Raw genomic sequence first — 21,239 nt, 5'->3', positions numbered from 1 at the left:
TCAATTTCTTGTGCAAGTAATGTCCGCCTCTTCGAGTAGACCAACTAATGATCTAGATTTGTGCTATCTGCCACAGGTAACCGTTAAGAATGTTTGAAAGTGTTCGCTATATATATATATATATATATATATATATATATATATATATAGGTTACACTACATTAGCGACAGCAGTTCATATTGGCTACATGGAGCCTGTCTGCATACGTACGTATTGTCGCTTGTGGCGCACCGGACCACCGGAAATGTGGACGACACGTGATGACGATTTATTGGCATCACCTTTGTAACGGGTCGTTGAAAAATGGTCACCTATTCTGCTTCAGATATTTAGGGATGCTATGCATGCTTTTCATTCTAGCATTTTTGTATACAACTTTTGAATCTTTTTTTCTCTTCCTCACAACTTCTATAATATCTAGATCGTACCGCCACCTATGCCTTGAACGAATCTGGTCGTATCAATTTCTTCCGTGATTTTATTGCGATAGCAATTATATGGACACTTCAACCGAATTTCTGCCGTCGGCGCCGTCGTCGTCGCCGTCGCCGTGAGGTTCCCTATAGATAAAATCTTCGCCGCGCGCCGTATGCCCGAGCGGAAGCGTGCGGGGACGCGCGCTATCACGGAGAGCGAACGCACTCAATCTCCCACGCGCAAGCAAGGAAGCAGGAAGCCAGCGCCGGAAAAAGCGGGGGGGGGGGGCACTTCTACTCCAGCCAACAACCGCGCTCGTCGCTCGTCCGCACCGTCTCTTATCTCCACACGGCTCTGACTTTTATGCGCCGTGCATTCGCCGCTCAGTTTCCGTTGAAGCGATAGACCGCACGTACCTTCGCCCGCAGCGGCGTATGCTTGCTGCCAGCGTTTTGACAGTCGTTGTCTGCAGTCATTCAGTGTGATCTATTCGTGTTTGTTTGTGCGCGCTCACACCACGCTTGTTCATTCAGTTAGTAATAGTCGGGTCACATTTTCCAACGCACGCTACACATGCAATGCTGCCCGGATCGGCAGTGCAGCGCTACAGGTGTGTCCCTTCGCACGCGCTGCCCACGGGAAGCGCTTCTCATCAACACCACCGTTTCACACGCGCCTTCTCGTGGTCATCGAGCCTCTCTTCATGTCGGTCTACTTACGCCGCAGCACACCTGCTTACTTAATCAGCTCATGTTTACTACAATTCATATTGCTACCAAGGCCGCTCACCTTACTTCGTATGACATTGCTGTGTTGCTATCGCATTCATTGCTTCGCCCTTAGGGTGAAACTGTGACATTTTTCCCCCACCAATCATCTAAACATCCCTTGCTTATCTCGACTGCTGACCGGTTGATGCTTCCGTCCAATTTAAATCCAAGCGCTTCTGGAAGATATACGTAGCCTACTGGTCTCACTGGGTTCGCATTTTGCCCTTCGCATTTCTTTAGGATGTGTTGTGTGGTCTCCAGATTTTTGCTGCAGCATACGCATGCGTTATCTGGATGCGGATATTTGCTCCGGCATGGTTTTGTTTTTAGGCAACCATCTCGAGCCTCAAATACCAAGGCAGTGCCCTTTGTGTTATCGTACAGATTTTCCTTTCTAATTTCTGTCCAACCTCAGACCGATTTCCCTTACATCCTGCGTAGGAAAGGTAGCGGAACACGTAATTCACAATCGCATTACTAAGCACGTCGAACGGAGCGGTCTCCTTCCCTACAACATGGTGGACTTCAGAGCAGGCCTCTTGACACAAGATGCAATGAAATTTATCAAGACTCAAATCATAGACCAAGATACGAGAGACGTGCGGGACATTCTCGGGTTTGACCTAGAAAAGGCCTTCGACAACATATCACACCGACATGTTCTGGAATACATCTCGGATCTTAACTTAGGACAAGCCTTTCACGGTTACGTAAGATCATTCCTGGAGAACCGCAAAGCCACATGAAAGCTTGGAGACCACAAATCAGAAGGGTATTCACTCGGACCCAAAGGCACGCCTCAGGGCGCAGTGCTATAGCCCTTGTTGTTCAACGTAGCCCTCAGTCAACTGTCGGTATCCCTGTCGGGAATCGAAAGTGTTCACCACACGATATACGCCGATGACACCACCATCTGGTGCACCGGCGGCAGTGAAGGGGAAGTGGAATCGAGCCTACAAGAAGCAGTCGACCGTACTGAAACCTTCCTCGATGGCACAGGCCTACGATGCTCGACAACCAAGTCTGAGCTACTTCTCTACAGGCCGGTCCGCAAAGGTCCTAAACCCAGGGGTTGGAAGCCCCTGGACGAAGTCGACATAGAACTACACACCAAGAGCGGGGCGAGCATTCCTAGGGTCGACACCCTAAAGGTGCTGGGAATGTTCATCGAGTCTACCGGAGTAACATCACGACGCTTAGGAAAATCACGACCAAGATGGAGTGCATGATTGGATTAATCAATAGAATCTCCAACAAGAGGAGCGGTCTAAAGGAGGACCATCTCCTACGGCTATTCCACGCATTCTTAATGAGTCACATAATTTACGTGGCTGCAATGCACAAGTGGTACGCTTCTGAAAAGCACAAGCTGGACACGCTCATCCGCAAAAGCATAAAAAAAGTGATAGGAGTACCAATAAACGCCAGCACGGACTGCCTTCTTTAACTAGGTGTACATAATACACTCAACGAAATCATCGCAGCTCAGGACACTGCTCAAGTATCACAACTCTCTAGCACCCCTGCGGGGAGGGAGATTCTTGCGGTCTTAGGAATCGGCTCTGCTGTAGTGATGGAACGTACATGTGAAATGTCAGATTCCCTACGGGACAACATTATATTTGCTCCTTTTCCCACAAAAAAATCACAGCGTATCCACGCGGTGAATGATGATGAGTGGGCGAAGCTCCGGAGGGAATCATCGCATCTCTCGCTTAAGGGGACGCTAGCACAAACGCGTTAGAAACGTGCAGTACTCTCTAGTAAGGGGGAGCGGCCACAGCGTCTTACGCAGCCATTTACACATGCCGGAACGTGCACCGCGTTTGCCGACGCCATCACATGACTGCTGAGAGAGTATACCCCCCGTATTCATAAACGCTCCTCGACTTGAACTTGACTTGCCACCGCTTTGGGCAGCGCGTTCGAAACGCGTTGAAGGTAAGGCGGAGAGGCCACAGCGTCTTACACCAGCTTCTTACACGGGCCGTAACGCGCTAGCACAAACGCGTTAGAAACGCGCTAGAAACGCGGCCTTTCGTTAATGTTGGGTATTTATTGCCATCGTGGTGCGTGTGTCCATGTCCAGCTTCGTGGCGTAGTGGGCTAACGCCGCGCGCTCGGAAGCGAGGGGTCCCTGGTTCGATTCCGCGCTACGGACACAACTCCGGAATTTTTTTTTCTCATTTTTCTCAGACTGGTTACACATTACTGGTTACACACTACTACTACGACGACGGGGACGGAACGGGTGCCGCTATAAGGAGCTTCGCCCCTAAAACATGCATCCACAACACAATGCGAGCAGGTGCAAAGCTAGGGCTGGGCATTGCTCCGGAGGATAAAAGCTTCGTCTCACACAGTCACTTTCGTTGACGGGGCCCAGTACAAGCACACATCGGACTTCGTCGCAACGGTAGTTAATCACGACGGACACGTCACTTGTGCGGCCTCCATCAGAGACAGCACCCCGGCTAGGGCAGAGCAGGCTGCGATCGCTCTGGCACTTCTCGACGATGAGAGAGCTGAAATATTTACTGACTAGAGGGCGGCGGTTCGGGCATTTTCCTCTGGAACATCGCCGAGCAAAAAATAAATAGTACAATCAGTCATCGCTTCACCTCATCGCTAGCTGAAGACTGAGTATCGGCGCTCTCTTGTCGTTATTATCGAGATCGGTTGTTTTGTTTTGACGCTGTTAGGCCTGAGACGCCACCGAGAGCCGAGAAAGTGTTTTAAGTTTTACTCAACAGATGGCGCCACGGCACCTTACGCTGGCGGCATGGGACGGATTTTCACTGGGGATGATAGCATATTTTAGCTAGGTCTAGATAAAACATTGACCTTTGATAAAATTGATATTTCTTTACGCGCGCAAGATAACATTTATTCGCACAACAATGTAAATCCGTCGCTACTCTTTTTCGCGATGTCGCGTTCATGTGGTTGCTCCACGCCGCGACACGACAGCGCGACAAGGTGTGCCTGTCGCGTCGCTTGTCGCTGTCGCTTGAATATCGCGTGCATGCGGTTGGGCCTTTAGTCCAGACTGCCCTAGCTGCGGACAATGTAGTACTTTAGACCACATGCTCTGGGGATGCCCCTCGTTAAAGAGGGGCCCACATCGATGCACTGCAGAGGAGTGGAGCTCTGCTCTTCGGAGCTCCGACCAGGCACGCCAATTTTGGGCTGTCCAGAGAGCCCACGATGCGGCGCTGGAGCTCGGTCTCCCCGTCCCGACGTGGATGCGGCCCGCGGCTTCGTCGACTCCGTGAGAGGGGGTAGCGGAGCTCCTCAGGACCTTCATTAAAGTTTTGTCTGTCTGTCTGTCTAATTTCTTGTTTCTTCCCATTATTAAAGGGAAACTGAGACATCCACCCAAATGTAGCAATTTGCTACAATGGAAACCCCACCGGGTTTCTCGAAAGAAAGCCTCGCAGTTGAAGAAAAATTCGTCCTGGTCCGGGACTCGAACCCGGGACCACCGCCTTTCCGGGGCAGCCGCTCTACCATCTGAGCTAACCAGGCGGCTAGCAGATGGCTTTCTTTCGAGGAACCCGGTTGGGTTTCCATTGTAGCAAATTGCCACATTTGGGTGGATGTCTCAGTTTCCCTTTAATTACTTATCTCCACCTAGCGGATTTCCGCTGAACTATTACGTCATTCTTCCCATTCTCCATAGCTTTTTTTTTTGTTTCCATTCTTTCCATCCAATCCGCTGTCTCTGTTTCTCTTACTTTCTTTTTAACTACTCCTGGTTGTCCTTTTACACTTTCAGCTGGTAGCGCCACCTTATGGCGCTTTCTTTAAACACAACTCATTCAAAATGTTTCGGCTTTGCATACTGTTCTCCGTCAAAGAAAAGTTCACAAGCGCAACTATACTTTAACGATTACCTTCCGACGCAATTATGCCAACGGCTAAGTACCATATGTTAAAGGTTTGGTTGATGTCATCGTCCAAAGACGGCGCCACGAGCGCTGCTCCTCACCTACACTTCTCCGGTATTGCATAACACTTACGCGGACAGGCCAGAGACTCCGGAAGTGTAGTGTGAGATTAGGAGCTAGTGCTCATTCTGGGCCTGCACAAGTTTTATTTATTTATTATTTATTATTTATTTATTTAACGCATGTTGTTCCTTTGTTGTTTCATTCAACCGTTTTCGTGGTCGGTGGTTGACCTTTCACTGACGATAAATAGACGCCGACGGGGGCGTCTGTGCACGTGTTGTCGCCCAACCGAACGCCAACTATTATTACAGCACTTTGAGAGAGGCACGTGCTGTCCGCGTATACTACCGCCACAGATGTGCTGATTCTACGGCTGTGTTCTCTGCGGAATTACGGAATGAAACAAGCTCTACCCCCATAATATACCCAATGCAACAAGTGCACTAATACGCACGTATACGTACGTAATAATTACGTAATAACTAAGTACGTATACGCCTTCGAGCGTATCATTACAATCATCATGATAATCATCGCTGCACATTTTAATGCGGTAGCATTAAAGGCCCCGTGTCGCAGAAAATCCGGCGTCGCAGTCCCGTGAGCGAGAAATTATCGTATATATTTAAGTATACGCATGTGCCACGCCTTGCTATGTGACATGCGGTGTATGCTGGATACATTGCCACAACATTCTATCACTAAAAGTTGCTCATACCTTGTCTTACATTCTGGACAAAGTTATTCCTCAGAACTTTGAGAACGACAGCCCACAGACGAATTCCATGAAACAAAACACCGACAGCCCATGCCCTTTATGTTAAATCTTCTCAGACTTAAATATTGAAAGTGCAAAACAGTAACAGAAACCTTAAAAGGATGCAATTTTTTTTTGGCGCGGCTGTGCACGTCCTTCGGGATTGGCCCATGCAAGAGGCCGCGTTTCTTCCACAAAGCTCGCCTTCGTGCATAACGTTCGCCGCCAGCATTTCCCAGTAAAAATTACAGTTTCTTAAGCTGCAGTTTCCGGGAAGCGTGACATGCAGTCAGGGATCTTTGAATGCTATCGCGTTCCATTCCTAAAGGCGCAGCTTAAGCGTCCTCCAAAAACTTCTTTTTACTGTGAAACTAATGATTACTATATTGAACGAGAGGGGGAGGGGGGGCTGGTAGGGGGGGGGGGGGGTGCGTGGCCCTCCTGCAATGGAGCCTGTGGTGGCGCTCGCGCCCTGAGGTCCTCGGTCCCGGAGACTCCAGGACAGGCTGTGATTCACTAATAAGGCATAGTAAGTAAAGCAGCGCGAAAGACAGACAAAAGGGAAGACTGAAGAGACATACAGGACACGTTAAGGCTTCCTCCGAAACATGCATGTGTACTTTCTCTGACGCTAGGTAGTAGTGCATTTCACCGTCTTGGACAATCATTAGGAAGCGGCTTGATTAGTGTGTCTTATTTCCGTTCCGGGATGATATCTACTTTTTAATAAGTTACTATCTTTTAATAGCTAGTTCCCCCAGAATCGTGTCCGCGTGTAGAAAAAAAAACTATCACTATCAGCATTGGCTCGAGCGTCGTCGTCTTCTGCAGCTGGCTCGTCGGCGCCCTTCAGGTTGCGCTCGTGCTCGTCACATGCCACTGCTCCCGCGTTCGTCGTTGTCCTCTGCTTACACAGCTGGCTGCGTTGCCGCTAATCATTCCACCGCAGAATTTCACTTCTCTTCTGTCGTCGTAATGGGGAGGCCGCGTTTATCAATAAGCCATTGATTAAGGAGGTATGAGCCATTCACAAGCAACTGACGACGTGTCCTAACGTGTTTGAATAACCCCGCCGCGAACGCGATCGGGAAAGGGCTCGTCGTCGACGTGCCGATTCCAGCGTGAGAGCTTCCGAAGCCCAGGCGAAACGTCAGCGAAGAGCTGCGGACCCCGAGTTTAGGGAGCGCGATGTTGAGGCTAAACGTCAGTGAGGAGCCGCGGACCCCGAGTTGCGGGAGCGCGATGTTGAGGCCAAACGTCAGCGTCGTCTTGCCCTCCAGGAACCCGACAACGGTGGTGCACGCCTCGGCAACGTTAACGCCAACTTCCCCGGTGCGACGGCCAGGTTTCAACGCGAGTTTCTCAACCGAAACGTTCATGATAGACATGTTCGGTTGGGTGATGCCCAACGACGAAACGCCCATTCTCATCACGGAGGCAATATTCACTACAGCAGACCCACCACAGTCACAGCTTCGCTGGCTTCCATCTTCACAGTAGTGGAAGGGCTCTAATTTCTTTTTTTTTTTTTTCCAGACGTGATACGCAAGCTGATTTCCGCGCGTGGAGTTCGGACCTTGCCTTCAAGTTTTCCCTCACGTTTATGCAAGTGTGCCCTCTCAATTAAAAAAATCGCCTCTTAGGCTAAAACCATTCGTTTGACGTCTTCGTTCTACGGTGTGGTTTACGCAATTACGTCGGACAGTAAAGAGCTCTGACCACTTCATCCTACTGCACGTTTTACTTTACACTTTGGACAAGACTACTCGAAATATCAACAAGGGTAATCCGCCTCTTTGTCGTAATAGCCGAATTACTTCTTCATGCTCCGTCCGCATGGCTAACCTAAATTAACGACACTTTCGAACGACCTAATTGTAATCGGTATTTGTCTTCTAGGACATATACGTGTACAAGACCAGCCTGTACTTGAGGGTAGCAGGGTTGGGGAGCGTGAAAATATAGAAATACATAAACAAATAACAGACAGTAATATATATATATATATATATATATATATATATATATATATATAATCAACCACCATAGAACACGTTCGTTTTCCCTCGTGTTGCTCAGTATCTTGCAGTACTTTTCTTGTTCACGTCGAAGTGGCATAAGGAAAAGCGTGGTATTGATAGCAGGACACTTTGCATATCATTTTATCGCTTGCAGGTGGCGCAGCAGTCACTAGAACACCGCGCTCTCGGCAAATCAGAGCGCCCGGATTTGAAGCCGTGGCGCCTATGGGATGTTTCGCAACTGTTCTGAATACAGAGGTCTAGTTCAGCATGCTCGATCCTACCTGTTTGCGCTCACGAGGGATTTCAGTGCGGCTGCCGTGAAACCATGTTTGTGCTAAGTCCGACAGACAGCTCGGTCGAAGTTTTCACTCTATTTACACTCCCTTGGACCCGTGGCAGCAGGGTTTCGAAGGCACGACTTGTCAGAGCTGAGGTGGTGCCGGGGTCACGTATAACGATTGTTGAAGGCTATCGCTTTTGGTCAACGACGTCAACAGTGGAAAAGATGGCGCCGCACCCTTCTGTCAAGCCAGAATTAGCATGATGACTGCGGTATTTATTTTTTTCTGGGACAAATATTTAAATATCCGTATATTTCTTACTTCTTTACGAGGCGAAGTCCGTTAAGCATGCTTTGTTGCCCGTGATTTAGAAAACCGTCCGAAATGACTCAAAACGTTTAATAACGCTGAAACCTCTCGAATAAAAGGCGTCAGTATCAATACCCACTGCCACTTGATTATTTCGTACGTTCTAAACACATGGGAGATTTTTCCGACACAAACTACACTATATGTGCACATATTACCTCAAACTGCTCAATAAGATGCCGAAACAAGTGTCGGTAAAGTGGTCTCCAGCTTAGCTATTACCGAAGGCTGCAAAGAACTTTAGATTTAGAGATAAATCCTAGAATTGAGCTCATGCTCCAGGACGTTCTCAGTGCATTATCGTAAGTCGCGGAACACAAGCGAGACCGGTAGCCTCGCTGGTATCGCAGCGCCACCAGCGTGATATCGAACGAAACTATAGAACACGCGCAGTTTAGTTTTCGCTAGTCTCCGCCGAGCGGCGCCACCGACGTATGTTTCGCGGGCACCAGTGCCAGATCGAAGTGACGACGGTCGACTCGACTCGTGCCAGCCGGTGCTCGGCGCTGAACTACGGTCCTTCCTTTTTTTTCCCTTAGTCTGAAAGAACCAGAGTTGTGCTCTCTCCTTCCCGCTTTCGAAATCCGGTAGCAGGCCGGGACGATGGGCCCGATAGTGGCTGCGCTGAAAGAAGAGGCTTACACGACGACAGAAGAGAACGAGGGTACGCTTGGCGGCGGCCCGTTTCCATGACAACCGTTGTCCCGCGAGGGCGGAAAAAAAAGGGTCGAAGAGGGAAGAACGAAATTTCTTTCGGGAGTCACCGCGCCCACACGCTCGCTTCAGACACACACACACACAGCTCACGTTCTTCACACGCAGAGTGAGAGATAGAGACGGCGACGGTTTCCTGCGTGCGTTCGCGTGGGGTTGCGGGGGTCGGCGCATGCGCGCGGCGCATGCCGGCCGCTCGCTCGACGGGAAGGAAGTCCTCCCCACTTCGTTCTCCGGTCCTTCTTCCCGCGGCGGCCGGTCCACCGACCGTGGGTCGGCGGGCGGCGTTAAAGGGAAGGGAGACAAGTAGTGCGCCTCTCGTCGGCACGCGCCGTGCGCCGTCCATGCTGAGCGCCATGAGCCGGCTCCGGCCGGGCTCACCCAGCTCGTCGGGCCAGTCGTCGCCCGAGCCGCCGGCCCCTCCGGCGACCACGGGCCGCCACAAGCAGCTCATCCGCCGCGTACTGCAGACGGGGCCCCTGCGCGGATCGTCCAAGAAGAACGCGGCGGCCAACGCCAACTCCGCTTCGGCAGCGGTCAAGCACTCGGGATCGCAGAAGGACATCGTGAGTGTGACGAACGCCGTATACCCTTCTCGGCCTGCGCCGCGGAGACGAGCTACGGCCTGCTGCGGCGCGAGCTCGCACGCCCGTAGAGCGCGGGCCGTTGACGAGCGAGTGCTGTACAGTGCGCGGAGAACGGGATAATCTGGAGGATTGGGGGGGGGGGGGGGGGGAATTACAGCCCACCCGGACACCCCGTAGGTGGGAACGTTTCGAAATTTAGCGGCTGTTAACGTTGCGGGAAGGAAGAGCGATCGCGTTTGCGAACTCGTGCGAAACATCCGTGAAGCGCCCGCATTGTGCTGCAAAGCCACACGCGTGGTTGTCCCTGTGCGTAGGCGTGGGAACAAAGCGATGGCTTGCTGCGGGTGCAGGATCTTGGAGGCAAAGCTGGAGGACAACTGGCGCCACATGGTCACGCAAGCAGTGGAGACGCGGGCAGGGTGCCCCGAATCCATGAGCTACGGTCGGATGTCGCGTTCTTTTCTTCGAGATCACCATTCGCGCATTGTGTATAGTTTGCTGTTCTACGACAGATGAAGCTTCATAGTGCGCGTCTGCGTTTGGTATATCTAGAGTGCGGTACTTTAAGGGGGCGCGCTGGAGTATGGTACAGAATTACCTCCTCTTTTACAACAGATTGGGTCATGGCATGAGCGGCCAAATGGTCTAGCAGGAGGAGCAGTAGAGTGTTCCACTGTGGCACACGCCTTTGAGAGAGTGTGGAAGAGAGAGGGAACAAGAGGTGAAAGGGAAACGGGTTAATCATATTAAGTGTCCGTTTGGCTACTCTGCACAGGGGGATGGTGTAAGAGGAGAGAGGCGCTTGGAAACTACAGAAGGTATCCATGCAATGAGGTTTCGCTTTTCAGATACCGAAACCACATACTGTCTGCCTTGTTCCTGTGGAGCTTATTTGAAATTTAGATCGTGAAAGCTCTGGCCGGTGACGCTGTCCTTGGAATGCGTGCATGAAGAATGCTAGAGCTAGCTTGGTGCTACACTTTTGCTACGAAGATATGGCTAATTTTATTAAGTTAGTTCTTCATGAACCAGGTGTAATCCAGGGGTGGTACAATGAAAGGATTCCTTTCGCCCATTCTATTCGTTCCTTATCATTCACGATTCACTACCGGCCGATACCGCTGATAACGTGTGCGGAGCTTCGCTCGGACTTACGAAGCACACACACACACACAAAAATTAGCATTGGATAACCGTGCGGTGAACCTGGCCAATTTGGCCACTCCGGAATTTGTCTGTAGTTTAGCAGCTACAGCTTCCCACAAACCTCTCGCCGAACACCGTATTGGTCTTACGCGTGCAACCGAAAGCTTGTGTACTGCTTATACGCTTTTGTGCGAATTTCCAAGCTGAACAAGTGAAAGCACATGTGCAGCTCACTAACGAGAACAACTAAAAAAAAAAAAGTGGGAAACCATAGGCTAAGTTTACGTACTTAGCCGGAACCCATGGTGGAGACTTTCTAGCAACAGTTGGAGAATCGGTTGCCGACAAACTTGGGATAGCGCTTTAGTGAGCCCAATATCTGCCTTTCAGCGCGGCAGTGGAAGGTGTGCTCGCGGCATCCAAAGTGAAAATATCCAACACTGAACATTCGCAGTGCTTCTTTCCTTTCACTTTAGCTCAACGTAGCACGCAAGGAGAGCCACATATCACAGGAGGGGGCTTTTAAATCGCCACAGATATCGCGATGAAGCAACCAAAGTTAACAAAAATTGCTGGACGCGTAAGCTTCGCCTTTAAGAGCGGAACGCGATAGCGTTATCGGGCCCCGTTCGCATCGCATTTTTCTTTGAGTAGGCTTCACTGCAACACACAACCTGGGAAAGCCAGCTTACAAAGACCAAGCTGACAACAATCCCCTTAAAGTCGGCTTCACTTTTAAAGACAAATGCATTGTGGGAAACACATTTTACGCCGTCTTATATCAAAACCTGAAGGCCCTAGGGCCTTTTTAATTATTTTATTAATTGTTTGAACTTGATCCGAGGCGCGCGCGTGTCCAAAACGCACTTAAGTTCGAGTTTGACATGCCGAGAAGGTGAGCGCCATCTGGATGATGTTTTTGCAACTAATATACCCGGGCGTGCCCCTGTTGTATGGTAGAAATGCTGGAAAAGAGGTTTGCGCGTGACTTTCCTCGTAACAGAATTGTCTTTTCTCGTATATTCAAATTACAGTCCGACGCTATCATGTCATTAGGTTGTGGTTAAGTTGTGCTTTACGAATTTTCTGACAGATCTTACTTTGATAAATTCAATTAGTTCACTAACAAATCCGCGCCACGCGGACGGCTTGCGTGGTCGGGGTTTCTGGCAATATTTTCTCAGCCGCGGACGACGACGCCGATAAGCATAACGGCTCATAACATAATATAACATTCTCTACAGAAGCTTAGCTATGTATTACGTGGTACAAACCAAAACGAGCAGCAGTTGACAGATGTCAGTCTCTTCTGGGGCCGCTTATTCGACGCACCAAACGCCGCGATGCCTACTGCAGACACGTGCTCTTCAGCACACGGTTGCTCAACGGGGAGCACCTGGATTTCTGCGACTGAAACGAATCGCTGAAATTCGAACCCGGAGGCGCCTTGCTTTAGAAAAGGCATTGTTAACCAACAGAACCTTTCGAGAGCACGCGGAAATACCGAGTCATTTCCGGCGACTGTAGACCGTACCTTTGTCTACCAATCGTAAAACTTTGCGCACGAGAAGGAGCGACGTCGGTCCAGGTTCGTTCCTGTCTCGAAGATTGCCCCCGAACGGTAATTACGCCCACGCGCCGGGCCCAGCACCGGTGCACTCCAGAGGGTCTCGGGGTCTCCCGTCCAAGTGGGCCTGGAAGAGAGTCATCGAGGTGTGTTTCCAGTGGCCCAAATGGCCCCTTGCCGCCGGCAAGCGAGACACGTCGGATGGCGCGCGCTCGCGCGCCCAAACGATTTGCCTCCCATTCAAGGGCTCGCCTCTCTCTCGCGAGCCGTTAACCATGGTCCCGTTATCGGCAGCGCGCCGGGCCGATGGCTTTAACGAGCTGCCGCCTCTGCGTACCGATCGGAGAGTGTTGCGGAATCGACGACACAATAGGGGGAACCTGAGTGTCGACCCCTCTTCAATGGCAGCGAAGTGCGGACAAGGAAGATAAGGCATCCGAGACGTCCTCGAAAGAAGTAGGCAGCTAAATGGAGTCGAGAGTAAGCGGGACGCCGTGGTTAATGGGAAGATAACGTGCGTTACACACCCCGTTGTATGCCTGAAAAAGAGAGCCAGTGGTACACTCCCAGTTAAGTAAGCTCTAAGAAAGTGAGGCCACAATCTATTCTGGTTGAATGATGGAACACAGGAGTAAAGACAGATTACGACAATCCCTTGTGCCGAATGAGTTCGCCAGGTCGCCATAAAATGGCCAGGAGTTCGACACCGAGATAGTCGACGAATTTAACGGGACAATAAATAGAGGCACTAAATCACGTTGAATTCCTGGTAGTGTATTGTTTTAAAACTCTACTTCCGTCACTTTTGCAGTAATGATTTTGATTAAAATGAACGACAAAGTACCATTTGCCCCCGTATAATCTTTCGCCGCAAACCCAGCGACGACACGTCAATGTGACGTCATCAAATTCAAACTTGTTTTTCTGTGCATTTTTACTTGTTATTTCTTTTTTGGTGTGTGTGTGTGCGTGTGTGGGAGCGTTGGGGCTCAGTAAGATTTCTCGAAGCTTGCTAAGTTCATTCTTTGGCTCTCATAGACTACAATGTAGTCAATGTTTGCCAATAAAAAATTAACTAGGCCCACGCAGATGTCGTCAAATAGCATGACGCCAAAACTTCAAGGAAACGTCGCCAACCGTATTTCGTCTTTGTATTTCTTCTGGCTTGCCACGCCTCTTCTTGCGGTAACAGCGGATTTTTTGGTGTATTGTAGAAGCGTTAATTACAAATACGTCTGTTTTTTTTTCTTCTTCTTCTTTTTAGGGTCACTTTAATTGCTGGGAGGCTGAATCAGTAGGTCAGCCAAATTTATCTCCGAGCAAACGTGTAAAGGTAACGCTCACAATTGATACGTGTAAATTTAGGTAAAGGCGACGTTCTGGAAGTTCGCACACTCGCGGTGCGTTCATTAGAACCTCATGACGGAGACGCTTGCAAATAGGAAGTTTCGCAAGCACCGTGAGCTTAGAGAGTTTTCGGTCATCTCCGTATATCTGCCCTCGAGCCGGAGTTCCATGGGAAGCCTGCAAGGTTTCGCCTCACATAGCCCTGGTTTTGGTCTCAGAACCGTGTCCAGATTACCCCGTACACCGCTGCAGGCATCGACGTTGCATTAGCTGGGTGCTGCTGCAAGAAATGGGCGCGCATTCAGTAAACTGAAGCTGCATTTATTTGCCAGGAAACTGAGAAGCATGCGACTACTAAAAAAAAAAAAAAAAAAAAAAACATTTTCCCTAGCAACACTTGTCTCCCATCACAAACGTCTTCATTTCCTCACGTTCGTTGTTTCCCGGCATCTTTAATGTAATGCTTGCTGTTTGCTTAATGCCAAATTCAACAACATGGCTTCCTTTCGGTTACGGTTCAGCTTCTAAATTTATTCATGTCGTTTTGTTCATTTTGTTGATGGCTCATGCCAATTTAATAGTGGAGTATTTCATAGTGATAATTTTGAATTTTTTCCCCACTTCTTTCTCTTGTTCTTCTTTTCGTGTGAAAAGCCCAGCAATTGTGTGCATTGCATTTTTCGTCCGCCTGCAATGCTTTACCGCACATAGGTAGATGGTGTTGAAACGACATGCAATAGCTTATTTCTGTGTAAACGGTAACAAAATCGGCTTTACAAACTACCCTCCACAAAGAACTAATAGATGTGTTGAACTGCATAATGATTCTAAGCGTAGCATTAACATCGTACCCAAAGCAATGCAACCCACAAGCTCATCTATAACGCATGATAAACTTTTTAGAGCGCAAGCAAGAGACAAGGCACAAAAGGAGGGTCAGACACAGGACAGGCGCTACTTTCAACGGTTCATTCCACAACGTTGTCATGAAGTATATATGAAAAAAATGCACATGCGCGGAAACGTTAATGAAAATGAAAAAAAAAAAGCTCCATAAGGGGAAAAAAAAACATCATAAGGACAGTGTATAAGAAATGCCTGACTAATTTACATGCGCGTCGAGGTATTCAAACTCTTTTGCGTAGAGCCTCAAAGAAGGTTCGCTGATGCAACCCCCCCCCCCCCTTTTTTTTTATGTGATAAGCTTCCAGTAGCAGGCGGGCCTGCTCATTTTGGCTGCTACCAAGAATCTTCGCGTCAAAAAATAATGCCTTACATCCGATACATTGATCAAAAGTTTATCAAGTATGCACCAACTAGGCCCACAGAAAGTTCTTCTAATCTATAACGCAAGTTTGAGTAGAAGTTGTCAATCCTTTTTTTTTTTTTTTTTTGCCACGCTTCGTTTACCAGCCTTATAAACACGCCCGAAATTAATCCCTTTGCCAATATCATTAGTACTATAAGCACGCAAAGCTATATAACAGACCATATCTTTCGCGTAATTTTGTCATCGAGTGTAATATCACATCTTTTGTCAAGGTTATTGGTATCGAATGTATGCTGATATCGCTGGTCGCCCATTATCAATTTAGCATCGGAGCTTAATTAAGGTACCTCGTTTAATTCATTCTGACGGATATCGGGCGCGCGAGAGCAATGCCAAGCCGCTAATGTGTCCCAGGCCACCATTAACTCTGCAATTTATAATAAAGCGTTCACCCCATTACCGTTAGCAAGCAGATCGCGCATGTCTATTTTCAAGGCTTCGCTGCAACGCTTTGAAGTATCGCCGACATCGCGCCTGGAGTTGGCGCTCTCTTCCATATCGCGGTCTTCGAAGGGCTGATAAATTACAATCGCGCGGGCAGCTTTCGTGGTATGAAGTGACATCGGCACTCCGTCGCTAATTGGCAGGCTGACTCACGTTGAAGTATGCATTAATACCGCGCCGTCATGGCGTTCAAATTAGAACGCTCATCAACGTTACCGCCCCATACCAAAAGAGCGAGATGGTATTGCCGCCCGCACATGTTGTGTGCGCTGGAGCTATGCCTCTTGTGAACCTAAATGAGCTAAAAAGTTTGCGAGATTATACAGGGTGTTTCAGCGAACACTTTCAAAATTATTTAAGGTTGTCTGTGGCAGATAGCCCAATTCTAGTTAATGAGGTGGTCTACTCAAAGAGGTGGATATTACTTGCACAAAAATTTGAAATGCATAATCGAATAATTAACAAAAACTCACTAATTAAGTTTTTAGCTAATTACCTGATGCCCCATATTGCAATTTACAAATTGCAGCCGGGGAGTTCACAAGGCGGATCCACTTGGAACTAATTCTCAGGATGACGTACACCAGTTTCGAGATAATAATTCCCGAACTTTGCGGAGAAATGCATTGGCGTTACAGTTAATTTTGGGCTTCAATGCATAAAGCAACGTTTTGTTAAGCAACTAACTGGAACGCCAATGAATTTCTCGACAAGGTTCGGGAATTAGTATCTCAAAACTGGTGTCATCCCGAGAATTCGTTCCAAGTGAATCCGTCTTGCGAACTCCACGGCTACAATTTGTAAATTGCAATATGGGCCATCAGGTAATTAGTTCAAAACTTAATTAGTGATTTTTGGTTAATTATTCGATTATGTATTTCAATTGGTTCTGCAAGTAATGTCCGCCTCTTCGAGTAGACCAGCTCATGAACTAGAATTCTGCTATCTGCCACAGGCAACCTTTAAGAATTTTTGAGTGTTCGCTGAAACACCCTGTATACATACATACATACATACATACATACATACATACATACATACATACATACATACATACATACATACATACATACATACATACATACATACATACATACATACATACATACGTACGTAGTACGTACGTACGTACGTACGTACGTACGTACATACGTACATACATACATACATACATACATACATACATACATACATACATACATACATACATACATACATACATACATACATACATACATACATACATACATACATACATACATACATACATACATACATACATACATACATACATACATACATACATACATACATAGAGCACTGCTGGCCGCATTCGCTCTCGTGCGGTAGCTTCCTAACTAAAATTTCTGTTAGCCAACAGTACTACGGCGTTTTCTTTCGGCTCGCTTATTTCGTACCACGAATAAAGAAAGCAAATCGTGTTACCCTACTTATATCTCTTGTTCATAACATGGCATGCGATTCACATGCTCCAAGACACAACGAGAATCCGCTGCAGTTTCCTGTTAACGCGCCGACTTAGAGAAAAAGAACACCTTCTTCGTCCTTAGATACGCGCTGCGTCGGATCTGCGGACCTGGATCCGCGCACAGTGGAGGCAGAACAGTGGCTCATCAGGATATCGATCGAACCGCAGTTCTAAAACAAAATCGATACGGGGCGTCTCATTAAGGTGTACTTCTACGACAGTGGTTTTCTTGGGCGGAAAACGTTTGCCCTTTTTCGAAGCAGATGCCTGTAATTAATTAGTTATGCTGTGCGTACGTTAATCGGCAATCACAAAATTTATGCACGACGCATTTCTGGCGGGGCGCAGGCCAGCCTCGGTGGGTCCATTGTATACTCGCGCGACAGTCACACTCCTATATATACACGAAGCGCGTACCATGTTGCGTCGCCTTTAGATTATCAAATAGACCACATTTCAACTACAATTACTGCAGCACCATCCTAAAGACTAACGCGCGCGCTCCGGCACCACGTCGAAAGCACGTCGGAAATGCGTTGATTGCTGATTGGTGCTTGACAAGTCACGTTTGTTGTTACTATTGTTAGTGCTGCCTTGATTAAGCAAACCCTAACCTTCCATATATTGTAGCGCAGACCGTTCTTCCTCGAAATACAAGTGAACTGGGACTTACTGTTCTCTATAATCTTAATTGACAATACTTGCTGTGCAAATTTTGTGTGTTGCTACTTACAGTGTGCAAGCTTGACCTTTATGCGAACGCTGCGTTAGCGCTTTCGGATTTTACGCCCGTACTATTTAATTTTTCTATTAATATTCTATCTCGTTTGTTTGGGCGTGTGTTTGAGCCGGCCTATCTTTGCTATGTACTGGTCCCTGTCGTTTTTTGCTCGTTTGTTTTGTTTTAGCCGCGGCCCATTTTTGCGATGTACTGTTAGCCTTAGAGAGAAGGGAGAGTAGGGAGCATGATCCGTGATCTCAAACTTCCCTACAAACAGATTTAATTAAAAAAAGAAAACTAGATTTTCGGCTAGTGAATCCTGCATGACTGTTGAATAGAAATTAGTGCCAAAAAAAAAAAAAGACATGTACGCTGCAAGACGGGAAGAACGCAAGCGCTTGTGTTCGTCCCTCCATCCAGAGCGTGCGTCATTCTCCAGCGCTAACTCCATTACAGTTGCTGTTGTCCTTGTCTCTGAGCGGCATTAATATACACGTTTGCGATCTTTAGCGATGAAACAGGGGCGTTCTACGAATTATTGCAAGCGCGACGCAAGGAACGAAAACGATAACTTGCTGTTTTTATTTTATTTTTCCGTGGCGCAGTTTCCTAGCAGCAATCTTGTGCCGTTTGATAGCCTTGAACCAACAAAAGATTATTAAATTAAGCTTCCCATACATTCGATTTCCGTATATATGCCGCAAAACTGGTGAAAAAAAAAGAAGACACACATGTTTTCATACCGAATTACTGGGCTCTCCGGTGACGTTAAATCCCCTCTCACGGTTCGCTGTACGCAAGAGCGTTATGCGGAGCAAACGTGGTGACAATTTGTTGGTTACATTTTTAGTGAATGGGCATGGTTGTTCTGTTGATATTCCTCCTGGGAAAACACGAGAACAGCGCTAGTTCTCATGTTCAGGCTTAGAGGGTATTATAGTATAAATTCATCACTGCTTCAAGCAGTGAGGCAATTTATTCCTCCTGCAAGTGCGGATATAAACGCTGTCGAAACATGCTTTTACTCGTACTTGCCCTGTTTTTCTAAGCTTAAACTTGATGCAAGCGCAGTGGCTCGCCTTTTTATTCTTAATTTTTGCATATGAAGCACATCTTTCGCCTGTAATGACGACTCAGAAGAACTGTGAGTAGTGGAACGTGGTTACCATACTTAACCAGGCGGAGTCCCCATTCTTCGTTTATTTCTTCTGTTTCTTTCGTTTACAAAAAACGTAGTTCCCTCGTCTTGCTGCATTGCCTGCTGACGTAAACAGCAGTTTTTGTAACGCGTCACAATTTGCTTATATCTAGAACCTAAAGTGGTTCATTATTACGTCATGAAATAGCAGTGCTCAGAGGGTCAATACAGTAGTAGAGACGTCGTGGCCGTAATGTTTTGAAGCGCAACGCATACAAGGAATGCCGCGTGCTCTGTTCTTGACTCAACGAAATAGCGATGCCACCAAATCAAATACGCTTTTCTTTCCAGCTTGCGGAGAAAGGAGCGCCCCCCCCCCCCCCCCCATTACAATATCATGCCCACTGCGTTTATATTTGAACTACTAATGCATACTTACTTATGTAATGCTACTACTACTACTACTACTACTACTACTACTACTACTACTAATATAGCATTGATGTTATACTAATGCATAACAGCACTAGCCCTCTTTACCGCCACAATGTGTACTTACATGGAGATGCTAAGCAGGCATTTGCTGCTTACATAATTACTTTATTAGCTTGACATGTACCCATACGTGCGCTTTCCCAATGGTCCGCACCACTAATGAGGAAATGATCGCGCCTAAAAGAAAGCCGCAACCGCTGAGACGGTGGTAGCGGCAGGGCCGGAATGGCATGCATGGAACGTAGCCCCAACACGCAAAATGCACGCTGGCAGGGATTTACACCAATTCCTGAGTAGGCACTGCAGCATTACAGAGAGCCGCTTCCTGTTCAGGAAACATCATTTTAGATCAAACACAGAAAAATAGGTACGTAGTACATATTTATTAACGATCCAGCTTGGAACACGGATTATACGGAACGTGTCACGGATCTCCGTTGCAGCGACAGTACAACGTGTAAGTTCTCGTGAAAAATAAAAATAAACAAAACGCAGCACATTTGCGCGACTCTTACAGAATCTCGTCCCAATTCTTGCAGCGAAGCTATGTCTTCTGAGCAGTTTCTTTAATAATTTTAGTTGCCTGTGTCTAAACGACAAACTTTAAAACTTTGTTTGAATGTGACTAACCTGTTCAAAACGTTGCCTACATAAAACGCTTCTGAGCACTTCATTAAGCCATTTCTTTAAGCAAGAACCGTTACTTAACCCACACACATTTAACTTCGCATGCAGATCAGCCCTAATGTTCTCCCCGTTTCTACTAAATTTGATCTCGGTGGCTGTCACAGTTCTTCCAGTACGGCTTACGTATGTTCTACGGCTATATGCCGTTCTTAAAGCGCGTTTAAGAAACTGAGTAATTTAAAGTGAGTTTAAACTGAGTTTAAGAAACTGTGCATGCGTAATTTAATTGAAAGGCCGTAATTAACCCCCACGCTCTAAACTTTGCCTCCGCATGGCCCATAACGTTCCCCCTATTTTCACAATATGTAAACGAGGTGACTCGTTTGCTTCACCGAAGACGCCGAGGCCACTTTGTATAACTCACGAAGATAGGGAGAAAACATGGGTGCAGTAATTATTTGAAAGGCTGAGAATCAAGCCCGATAAGTTTCGCCATGCATCACTCCCAACATGGCCTCCATTTTCATGGAACGTGAGCTTGAAGTCACGCGTTGTTTTATCCATGCTGCCTTTGTGCCTTTAAAAGGGCCTTTGTTCGTACTTATTCAGCTCTAGTGCTGAAGCAATGACTGTATATACATTCCAGACAGTCTTTATTCTTGTTTTGGTTCTCTGTGGCATGGTATGGTGTGTGATCTTCCGTCGTACACGAAAAGCATATTTTCAAGTCTTACTATGGCAGCAAAGCATGCGAAGTTTTTTTTTATTTGCTGGCGGAGACGAATAGTATTTTAAACAGCTGTATATCCTGTTTGCTTGTTGAAAATCCTGAAAATATTAGCGCATGCCTCGACCTTTATCCTTAGCGCTGCGGCGTATACGCACATTGTTAGAACCACTGTTCAAACGCAAACTCGCGTTGCAGGTTTCTGCAAGTCGGTACTGTAATCTCCAATCCTGCTAGATTCACGTTTCGCTATAATATACCTAAGGCCTCGCTACACGCTACCCTGTTGGGAGAATCTTTCCTTTTTTTTTAACCATGAGCATTCCGCAGCCTCG

The 21,239-nt window shown here is 47.5% G+C and overlaps 1 protein-coding gene across 12 annotated transcripts in view; it reads left to right on the top strand.

Moving 5' to 3' along the window:
• The window catches only part of LOC119441640 (coiled-coil domain-containing protein AGAP005037-like), a 320,692-nt gene that overhangs the window by 97,865 nt on the left and 201,588 nt on the right, over positions 1–21,239 (top strand). The window contains exon 1 of one of the 12 annotated variants that reach the window (XM_049661486.1): positions 9,508–9,852. The exons of the other annotated variants lie outside the window; for them this stretch is intronic. Within the exon in view, the coding sequence (XP_049517443.1) occupies positions 9,631–9,852 (222 nt within the window). The 5' untranslated portion in view covers positions 9,508–9,630. Of the gene's footprint in view, positions 1–9,507; positions 9,853–21,239 lie in introns of those variants that run through there. 12 annotated transcript variants of the gene reach the window in all.

Source organism: Dermacentor silvarum, chromosome 2 (genome assembly GCF_013339745.2).
Source record: "Dermacentor silvarum isolate Dsil-2018 chromosome 2, BIME_Dsil_1.4, whole genome shotgun sequence".
Taxonomy (NCBI): Eukaryota; Metazoa; Arthropoda; class Arachnida; order Ixodida; family Ixodidae; genus Dermacentor; species Dermacentor silvarum.
This window is presented reverse-complemented; position numbering and strand designations above follow the sequence as displayed.